The sequence below is a fragment of the Daucus carota genome, chromosome 9 (genome assembly GCF_001625215.2).
Source record: "Daucus carota subsp. sativus chromosome 9, DH1 v3.0, whole genome shotgun sequence".
NCBI lineage: Eukaryota > Viridiplantae > Streptophyta > Magnoliopsida > Apiales > Apiaceae > Daucus > Daucus carota.
Window position 1 is genome coordinate 36,451,350 of NC_030389.2, and position 11,679 is coordinate 36,463,028.

Below are 11,679 nucleotides of genomic sequence, written 5' to 3' on the forward strand. Positions count from 1 at the left end.
AACTGGGCTGGAATTTGCCAGGGGTGAGTATTGCAATGGTGCATTTTATTGGATCCGGGTAAACAGGCTATCTTGCTATCGTTTTGATATCGATGCTGAGAAATTGACCCAAATCGCTTTGCCTCCACAGGCTCGTGGTTCACACTTCCGGCATTTTGGAGAATCTTGTGGACACTTGTACCTTGCAGGTGTCCGAGATAATACAGCAAAAATTTTGAATGTGTACGAGCTGAACCTGGTTAATATGAAGTGGAATATCAAGCACTGGGTTCATATTGATCGTCTGATATCTTCATTCCCACAGGTTAATGTGAATGGGGGAAATCAGATGTGTCACTCCACCCAATCGATATTAGGTGTTCTTAGGGGAGAACGGGATGAAGACTCAGCTCTTATTGCAAATGTTTTGGGCACAGTTGTTTCGTATAATTTCAAGAGTAAGAAGGTTGAGGTGCTGCTATCTGAGCTCCAATGGAAGGATGATATTAGGAGTATTTCTGCTGGACCTCCATTTGTTCCTGCATATCCACTGATTGCAAGCCTACATCATTTGTAAGTATATTATTATATATAGTTTAGTGCTTAAAGTTTAGTTACAATATAGTTGTTTCAATGTATAATTAATTTAGCTGTTCTACTAATCTTGATTTGCATTTTATTATTGCGGTTTGTATACTCGAGTTTGTGTTGGGTGTGCATATGGGAATAGACATGTTAATATTCTTCCTTGATGTGTATGGTAATTTTAGGACGTGTAAGGCATTTCTTAACTCTGTATACTGGAAGGACCTAGACAAGGCAATACGCTGTACTGCACAGTTTAATGGAGTCAATCTTCCTTCTTTTAAAAAAACATTTATGTCGTCTTAAAACTGTTCATTCTATCAACAATTCAGTTAATTACAAGACAAGGGCAGCTGAAAAACACCGATGTGCTTAACATCCCCATTGGAACAACTACTACCGATGACAGAAAATTTAGTGACTGAATTATCATGCGATCTGATATATGCACACCTATTTTGTGGTCTCATATCTGGTCCATATATGAAGTAGCTGAATTTGCTACTTGTTTACTAAGTTTACTTATTACCTAATATATCTGTTGATCAGCAATTCAGCATAGTCGATCTGCTAGGTTTATTTGTTAGTAAAGATTCTTCCCTTAATGGTAAACGTGGGATGGTTATTTCTAGCGACTCATTTTACCTTTGTACTTGTGTGGTAAAATATGTTGCCCAATGTTATCTGTTCTGTGAATCAAATCCGAGTTTCTCTTTTCGTATTTTCTGTATTATTGACTATTATTAGTTTTGCTGCTTTTTCACAGGGAATAGAGGATATAAGTTGAAATCCGGTGCTCTCAACTATGTTTCTAAAGAGTAGAAGCAATAGAAAGTAATGGGGATGCTTTCAAGAAAAATGTTCGCCTCTTAGGAAAACATTAGTCTCAACTTCCTTTTGCTGAATATTTGAATGGCCGTTTCTGCAACATTTCCCTCAATGTGGTTTGAAAATTTATATTATTTCTGCATTATATGCAGTGTACCAATAGAGGCTTGAATGTCTTTTTAATGTTCATTTTGGGATGAGTTTAATATTGAAATTTATGTTTAAATAGTCGGATATCATTTTCTCTAATTCCATTTTTGTGTTGTGACCTAAATATTAGGGATTAAAATTCACATTGTGGTTCAGTTATATATATATTCGCCGAAGCTCGGTCGAATTAAAAACTGCAACCCACTAGCTAAGACGAGGACGGAAACTTCGTGGATGTCGTTACATTCAACTGGGAATAGTGGAATATACATCTATAGAATTTAAGTATTTGGCGGAAATTTTACTACCTTTTTAGAAATGATAAGTTCAAATTCGTTTTAAGTAATTTCAACGATAGATGGTAGAAAATAATAAAGGCGACTAATACGGGTAGAATATAATATATTTAAAAACTTTTTGTCACTTCATATAAATGTATATTGTTTCAGTCGTAATGAATACATGAGATAGTAATCCTCTAATTAGAGATAAATACTGACTATATTCTTAAACTAGTAATTATTCGGCCCACTGTTATGAGATCAGCACATCACCTAATTGTGATCGTATAGAAGATGAAACAACTCGATTTTCATTTTAGAAGTCACATTTCTAGCCTGTTGGACTGTCAAGCCAAACTCTAATGATAAATGGAATGGAATAGAATAGACTTAGTGAATATTAAAAAAAATGGAGTGGATATAATTTTGTATGATGAGATTTCACATAACTCATGTAATTTAATTTGACAGAAAAATTCTGACAAAATTAGTTATTTTCGACAATCGAACATGCTATTTTTGAAAGAATCAAAATTAAGGGCGTCGAAATTAGCCATACTATCGGATATAGGTATTTTCGGCAGTTTAATTTCAACAGTTTATTGTCGAAATTAAATCACCCGAACATTTGACTTAAAATTTTAAATTTTGGGCAAAAATTCAAACTAATAGCCAAATTTTTTGAATATTTAAATTTTCTCACTCATCTAAATATTTTCAATAATATATCGTTAAACTCATTACCTTTAACAATAATTTAAATTTTGACTTTTCCCCGCCTTTTTTTCTAAATTTGACAACATTCTCTCAAAAATATTAAACCATATCCTGTCAAAAATGGTCCTTTAGGTTCTACAACTTCTGTCGAAATATTAAACTATATCCCGTAAAATATGGTGCACTAATTTCTACAACATCGGTCAAAAATAATAGCATAAACTAGAAAAAGATAGAAAATTTTACAAAAACCGCTTAATAAACCCAGCAAGCATCCATCACAATTAAGTCGCTTAATTGTGGAATTCAGTCGAAATTATAATTTCGACAGTTTTTCGTCGAATTAATTCCAAACATTTTCACATTTTTCGATGATCAATTTATTTAAATTTGATCAAATGCGGTCAAATTTAACTAAATTCGACTGGAATATACAGTCAGTCATAACTTAGTGAACTTTAGCTTCTCCGATCAAAATTAGCTAAATTTGACCGATTACGTTTGACCGTTTTCTATCACTTCTGACTATTGTTTTCAAATTTTAAATTTTCCTGAAAATTCAAATCTCCCGCCTTTTTTTAATTTAATTTGACCATATCGGTGAATTTTATTTTATTGACTACTTGTGTTTAGGCATATTTATAAATTTAACCACTAATTTTAATTAGTCAATTTTATAATTTCGACTGATATTTGTAGTCAAATTTATAATTTTGACTGATTTCGGGTAGTCAAGTTTATATATTTGACTGTTTTCGTTCAAATATAATAAGTTGAATGCGACCGAAAATAGCCAAATTTATCAAGAATATTACCAAAAAAATTATGCCATGATCCAATTGTATATATATATGCTATCCCATCTCTAACCAAATCAAAATAACCCAATCCAATCTAATCGCAATAACCCTATCAAAATATACTTTAATTTACAATCTGATGTAAACATAAATTAGATAAACGTTTATAAACAAACTTGATTATACACCATTCTAATAAGTGATAGTAAAAGTTTTACGCTGCAAAATTAATCACTACAACAGTTAGAAATTAATTCACGAAGGTTAGGCTAACGACTTACAACATTATATGCACATTTATACTTGTGCATCTTAGTCTTAAAAGTCAAAATGAGTTTCAAAAAGTTAGCCTCAAAAGAGGAGTTCGTCCCTCATAAACCTTGTAGCTATTACAAGGGATATTGCTCTCCTTCTTCGTCTAGGTCTTCATCATCACCATGGTATCTCGAGATGTCGCGATCCATTCAAGCTATTTCAATACTAGTACCCTGTAATTGAATAAATTATATTATCTTCATAAATTCAAAGAGAAATAGCATTTTAAAAATAATTTTTCACTACAAATACAGAAAACCAAAGTGCTTAAATCTTCACGCAATCAAAACTAAAACTGAAGAACCCACACACATCTTCTTCAAAATCTGTGAAATTATCAGAGTTTGAGTCATCATCGGAGTTTGATGACTCATTATCAAACTTTGTGATTAGAGCCTCTCTTTTTGAGTGACTCCTTTATACAACAACTTCCTTGGGTGCTTTCTCCTCAACCTTCAAGGCGATTGATTTAAACTTACTATCATGTATCTTGTTCCTTTGCTCTATCTCAAGCTCATGAGTTTTGAGTATTTCATATATTTCATCTGAAGACATATCATCAAGTTCATAATTGTGTCGGATGATGGTGGCTATTAGATCCTACTTGTCACGCAATGCTAACAGGAACTTGCGGTTGGAGTCTTCCAAATCATCCTACTTGTCAAAGTGTATGGTCATCCTCTTTTTCTTTATTACTCTCGCATCTCACTTCTAGAACATCCTAGATTTCTTTGGCAGTTTTGCAACCTATCACTCTGTAGTGTAGTCCTTCTTCTCCTTGGGGATCATTCTCGGTTTGCTCTTCTCCAATTTAAAGAGAAAGCATAGTTAGCTTATGAGGTCTATCATTTATACTGTCGAGGTATTATCGGTCAGTAGCTTCTAGAAACATAGGAATCGTCAACAAAACATAGGAATCGCCTCTATGGGATGTCTTCTTGAGCTTTTATGGTAAGGACACTCGCAGAAATTTCATCTCGAATCTTTACTATGCTTTGGATCAAGCTGGAATTGTGACCTTCAGAGATGATCCTGCACTTCCAAAGGGTGAGAAAATCTAGTCAGGATTGTGTCATGCAATCAGAACTTCGAAGATGTTTGTTGTTGTTATCTCGGAGAATTATGCTCGTTCTTCATGGTGCCTTGATGAGCTTGTAGAGATCCTTAGCTCCAAGAGAAAAAGGAATCAGGTTGTTCCTGTGTTTTACTATGTTAATCCATCCGATCTACGACACCACAAGGGGAGTTTTGGTGTAGCTCTTGAAAAGCATAAGAAGCGTCACTCGGCTAATAGGATTGAGAAATGGAAATTGGCGCTTGCTGAAATCGCGGATCTATCAGGATACCATTTGGAAGACGCTGAAGAGTAAGTCCCACTGCGATATACTCCCTCCGTCCATTGAGTTGTATAGATACTTTATAAAAATGTAGTTTCACAAATTATTTATAATTAGAAACAAAAAATTTAAAAGATTAATCATAAAACTATATTTTGAAAAATCCTGTATAGAAATGAGTGAGACGAATATAGTATTCTTTATCTAAAAATATACCATTTGTTTTTACCTGATTTGATTACATTCTCTGTAATCACTTGGCATATTCACCAGTTAATGGACCTCTGCTTTAACACTTTATGTACTATTTATGTATGCTAAGATTTACAGTTTTGTGTTTTCTATTAAGATGAATGGGAGTGAAGCGGATATCATTCGAAATATTGTTGAGAATGTTTTGCCACAAGCATCGCGAAAGGTACTACACCTCGATACTTGTCTATTTGGGATAGATCTTGCCGTTGAAGAGATCTATCAACAACTAAGCATGGAGTCAAATGATGTTCGTGCCCTTGGAATATGTGGGCTGGGTGGAGTTGGGAAAACTACAGCAGCCAAGGCTTTCTATAACAAATACTCCCACAAATTTGATGTAAGTTGTTTTCTGGAAAATGTAAAACAAAATTCACAAGGCGGTAGTCCTCTATTTCATTTACTTCAGCAGCTCTTGACAGAGCTTCTCAGAGCCAAGGATTCTAAGGTCCGTGACGTTGAAAGTGCACTAAGAAAATTGAGGGAAATTCTTAGTTCTAAGAAAGCCCTCGTTGTTCTCGATGATTTGGATCAGTCAAGCTATTCTGAATTTCTAGTAAGGATTTGCAAGCTGTTCTCAGATGGCAGCAGAATGATAATTACAGCAAGAGATTTAAACTTGCCAAATCAACTGAAAGTAGAACTGTCAAAAGTAAATACATATATGGTGAGGCATCTGAATGAAATCAATTCACTGGAGCTCTTTAGCTATCATGCCTTTAAAAAATCAAAGCCTCCAGGAAAATACTTAGCTTTGTCTGAAAGTTTTGTTACTTATGCGGGAGGCCTTCCATTAGCTCTAAAGATGCTGGGTTCATCTTTATGCGGTAGGACAAATATGTCATTCTGGAAAGCTAAATTTCAAAAACTTGAAAAAATGCCAATGAATGATATCCAAAAAATCCTACAAATGAGTTATGATGAATTAGAAGATGACACGGAGAAGGCTATTTTCCTTGATATTGTATTCTTCTTCGTGGGAAAGAACATAGATGAGGCTGTTGATGTATTCAAATCCTGTGATTTGTTTCCGGAGGCTGGGATACCAATTCTAATCGAAAGGTGTCTACTAACCATTGATCGGAATAATAGATTTCAGATGCATAATCTCATACAGGACATGGGAAGGAACATTATTTTTGAAGAATCCAAACATGGTCCATGCCGGCGCTTGTACCTGAATCAAGAAGAAGCATGTCAGGCTTTGCCAAATCTTGGGGTAAACAAACAGCTAAATATTTTTTTCCTCATTATGAGAAATCATACATGCTTCTATTTCATTACATAGTTTCTGAGTACACATTTTTACTTATTCTATTATCTATTACTGAACATTTCAGGAGATGGATAAGATCGAAGGTCTCATTATCGACCTAACAATGTCAACTAACAAATACTGCAATGCTGAGATATTTGAAAGGTTGCCAAACTTAAGGTTATTAAAATTAGTTGATGTCCATGGTATCAAAGGAAATTTCAAAACTTCATTTCGTGAGTTAAGGTGCATTAGTTGGCATGGTTGTCCTTGGATGCATTTACCTTCTGCTATTCACCTACAAAAACTTGTTTTCCTGGACATGCCATTTAGCAGATTTGAAACATTGTGGAAGATTGCCGAGGTATGAAATCAAATATCTTAACTAATTCTCTCCTCGTTATATATATTAGATAAATACCGAGAATCACAGAATAGTGGGTATCATGCGAACCACACAGTGTGATGATCATAAGAAGAAAAAGTTCATTTGAATTACAGTTACCTTCTTGACCATTAAAAATTACAGTTACCTTCTTTGCATCATTTGAATTTGGATGGGTGCATACATTTGAAAGAATTGCCGGAGTCAATTGGACACTTGACCAAACTAGACCATTTGAATGTGAATGATTGTGTGACTCTAAAACGATTGCCCAAACCCATCACACAATTGGCTACTCTGAGTTTCTTGGATATGAGTGGTTGCCGAAATCTGAAACTATTGCCGCAGCAATTGGGCGATATGAAAGGCTTACAGAGGCTTGATGCAAGTTGTACAGCAATTGAGCAACTGCCAGATTCAATTGCTCACTTGAAGAAATTAGTTCATTTGGATTTGAGCGGGTGTGAGAAGCTTAGGAAGTTACCTGAGCAATTTGGGAACATGGAAGCATATGGAAGTGGACTCGAACAACTGCCAGACTCGTTTTCAGACCTGCTTAATTTGGTCTCTCTGCATCTGTTTAACTGTTCACAGCTGAAGAGATTGCCTGAGCAGTTGGGGAAGATGCAGTGCCTGAGCAGTTGGGGAAGATGCATCTCATACATCAATTAAAGAATTACCGGATTCTATTGGATCACTGCCTAGGATAGAAATGTTGGATTTCGATAACTGCGAGAAGCTTGCATGTGTCCCAAATAGCATCGGCAATCTTAAATCACTTACAAGTTTACATCTTGTTCGTGAGGACATAATAAAAATTGAGTTGATCGAGGCCGTAACTGATATGAAGTTGGAGGCCCTGCATCTGAGTTGTAATATAAGAGTTTGTTTGCCCATGATTCTAAGCTTCTCATCTCTGATAGATTTAACACTCTATGATGAGTGCGGGAGTCCCTCTCCAACAAAACCCTTTAGTTTCTTTCAGCTTTTCAACCTTGAAAGACTTTGTTTATTCAACTGTACAAGTCATGGGTCCTCCTTTCCCGAACTACCACTCAATTTAAAAGAGTTGGCCCTAGATAAGCAGGCTTCACTAGAACAACTACCTGATTTGTCCTACCCAGTGTTATTGAAAGCATTAAGCGCATCGAGGCGCAAAACTCTCTGGAGCCTAGGCGCAAAGCGCAAAAGCGAGGCGCGTGCTTCTTTGAAGCTAGGCGCATGTTTTACAATTTTTTTTATTTATTATTTAGGATATATGTATATAGGTTTATAACATAATTTATACTTCATAATATATTAAATCACACTTTAAGCCAAAAATAACTTAATGTATCCTTTATAATATATTAAATAATACTTTAAGAGGGAAAAACAATCCTAAAATTAAATATTAAAATTCAAAATTTATGTTTCATAGGCAGAATTCCAGGCTAGTACTTTTTATTTGGGCCTAAAATTCTTTTTTTTGTTATGGGTTAGGACTTTTGGGCCTTAAAAGTGACCCAAAATTCCTTTTTTTTATGGGTTAGTACTTTTGGGCCTTAGAAGTGGCCCAATAACATTAAATATCTTATTATGCGCTTAGCTTCGCTAAAGCGCGCTTTTCTGCCGCTTTGTGCTTAAGCGCGCTTTGTGCTTCAAGGCTAAAAGCGTGCGCTTCATTGAAGTTGCTTCGCCTCGACATATATGAGGCGCTAAGGGTGCGCTTTGCTTCGCTTTGCGCCTAGGCGCGCTTTTCACAACACTGGTCCTACCTCAAACACTTGAAGATTATGATCATAATCAGATGCTGCAGCCTCTTCAATCTCTCCAGAAACTTCCACCTCATCTTGAATTCCTTAGAGTTAGTGCATGTACAAGCCTACAAGGCTTTCCAGATCTGTCAACGTTGAGAGATTTGGAAACACTTGATGTTTATCGCAACGGCAGCACATTAAAAGTCAATATAAAGGAGAGTCACCTGCAGGTTGGTGTTGGTCTCTCTTTCCCAGTGATACACATTCACGTTTATTTACATCTATTTACATTTCTCTTGTATATTACAGATAAGAGGAGACTCGTGGTCTACCTTTGGAGCTATTCTACAAAACAGGGAGATTGCAGAATGGTTCAGCTATAAAAACAGCGGATGCACACTATCTTTTGATGTTCCACCAAACACGGGAGATAACTTTCTGGGACTTGCGTTCTGGGTTGTTTATAATTACATCAACAGGGGACATTCATATCTTCAGTTTGATATCACAAATATAACTGAGGGTGTGACAAATCATTATAGTCATGGGACAGATGCGCTTCATAATTTATATAATGTAGGTCAACTTTTATCTGTCATAGAATGCATGGGGGAAGATGAAATTTCAATGAGGAGCGGGGACAAAATTACGGTTTCTTTTGGAGCGCCTTTTCAACAAGAAGTGATGATGTGCGGGGTTCACATGATACTAAAACCGTCTTCCACAAGCTCTGTTCCCTTTTAATACTCCTTTCGTCCCACCTAAAGTTTACACATTTGGGTTATATAAAATTTTATTATATTTGATAAGTTTTGAAATGTAAATAACTGAATGAGAAAAAGTGTAAAGAAATAATTAGGACAAAGAGAGTATATTGTTTCTGTAAATGCTAGGCTTGTTTTAATTCTGAAATTGTAGCTTGGATATACATGTTATTTTCTACAAAATATAATATATCCATTTTCTACAAAGAGAGTATATTGTTCCTGAGATGTTGCTGTGATAGAAGTCACTGAACCTATATATAATGGACCAAATGCTAATGAATTAACAAGAAACAACATAAACTCCATGGTCCCATGCAGCATCTGAGATGTGATGGCAGTGACAACCGAACTTTAACAGAGACACTTGAGAATAGACGTGCTTCTCAGGGAGCAGTTTCCACAACATTGTCACTTCTTGAGTTCTTGTAGTTAATATACTCATTATTTTAAAACCTTGTTGCTTATATTGGCTTCCACCTTGTTATGGATGTTTGTATAATTTAAGCCTTTTGCTTGTGTACAAATGTTTGTGAGGATGTTATTTAATGAAATTATGGTATTGCGGATTGATTAATTAACTATGATATTGCGGATTGATTCATTTGTTAGATTGTTTCTAAATGTTTGTTATTAGTAAAAGGTATTGAAGAGGATTGGATGTGTGGACTAGTTTTGGACCTATTTTGAATGCTATAAATGGCAGGAATACAAAAAATAAAACAGAGTTTTGCAATAGATAAATTTAAACTTACGACGGAAATACATGTTGTAAGTTTAAGTTTTTTCCAGAACTTGCGACGGACGTTCATAAAAGACTTCGTCGGTAGTTACTTTACGACGGAAATTTCCGTCATAAATTGAAAATCTACGACGGATTTAAGCGTCGTAAGTTTAGTTATTACTTTAATGAAATTGTGGGTCCCACCAGGCCGAACTTACGACGCTGGGCTATACTTACTTGAGCAAAAACGACGTAAATATTCCGTCGTAAATTTTGAACTTACGACAAATATTAGGCTTAATTTCCATCGTAAATAGCCTTATGTTGTAGTGTATAAGAAGCATCATTTATCATCCAAATTTTTAATGTGGCAATTGATGTGGAAGATTTTAATTGGGGTGGTTAATGTGAATATAGTGGGATCATTCCAACTAAAACCCACCACATATCATTATGTACACAATTATGTACACCAAACATTTTTCTTTTTATTATGTGTTGTGTGCTTAAGTATAAGAATGGGAGAAATGAGTCTTATTTTTGGCATTGTAATGCTCGTTTCTATGTTGGTGGTGTCTCATTGTCGTGATTTCTTGTGTTGCTTTCTTATATGGAGCTTCAACACATCACCGGAAGTTTGCATAACTTGTCATCGTTTTTTTCCAAAAAGGGCTCGTTTTTTGAACTAGTAATTATTCGGTTGATTGTTATATATGAGATCAGCACATCACCTAAATAGTGATTGTATAGAAGATGAAACACCTCAGTTCTCATCTTAGAAGTCACATTTCTAGCCTGTTGGACTGTCAAGCCAAAACTAATGGCAAATAGAATGGAATGGAATCGAACGAGTGAATATTAAAAAAAAAAAGTGGATATACATTTTTTGTATAATGAGATTTCACATATAACTCGTGTAATTTCGGCCGAATATTTTTGACGAAATTAGTTATTTTTGATAGTATTATGTTGAACATGCTATTTTGGGCCGTTTTCGATCATTTTTTGCTATCGTTTTCAAAGTTTAAATTTTCATGAAAATTCAAATCTCCCACCTTTTTTAATTTAATTCGAGCATATCGGTCAAATTTTTCTTACTATTTGTGTTTAGTCATATTTATAAATTTGACCACTTGTTTTAGTTAGTCAATTTTATAATTGTGACTGATATTTGTAGTCAAATTATAAATTTGACTAATGTTGGGCAGTCAAATTTATAAATTTGACCGTTTTCGTCAAATATAATAAGTTAAATGCAACTGAAAGTAGTCAAATTTATTAAAAATATTACCAAAAAGATGCCATGATCTTGCTGTATATATATGCTACTATCCCGCCTGTAACCAAATCAAAATAATCTAATCCAATCCAATCGCAATAACCCAATCAAACTATACTATAATTTGCAATCTGATGTAAACACAAATTAGATAAACATTAAACAAACTTGATTATACACCTTCGAAATAAGTGATGGTAAAAGTATTACGCTGCTAAATTAGATAAAAATTAAACAATCTTGATTAGACACCATTCAAATAAGTGATAGTAAAAGTTTTACGCTGCAA

The 11,679-nt window shown here is 34.7% G+C and overlaps 1 protein-coding gene across 1 annotated transcript; it reads left to right on the top strand.

The window, feature by feature from the left end:
* Positions 1 to 4,749: 4,749 nt before the first annotated feature.
* LOC108201518 (disease resistance protein RPV1) lies at positions 4,750 to 7,556 on the top strand. The gene is made up of 4 exons (XM_017369804.2): positions 4,750 to 5,021; positions 5,323 to 6,463; positions 6,585 to 6,863; positions 7,029 to 7,556. The coding sequence occupies exons 1-4, from the start codon at positions 4,750 to 4,752 to the stop codon at positions 7,554 to 7,556; spliced, it is 2,220 nt and encodes a 739-aa protein (XP_017225293.2).
* Positions 7,557 to 11,679: the final 4,123 nt, after the last annotated feature.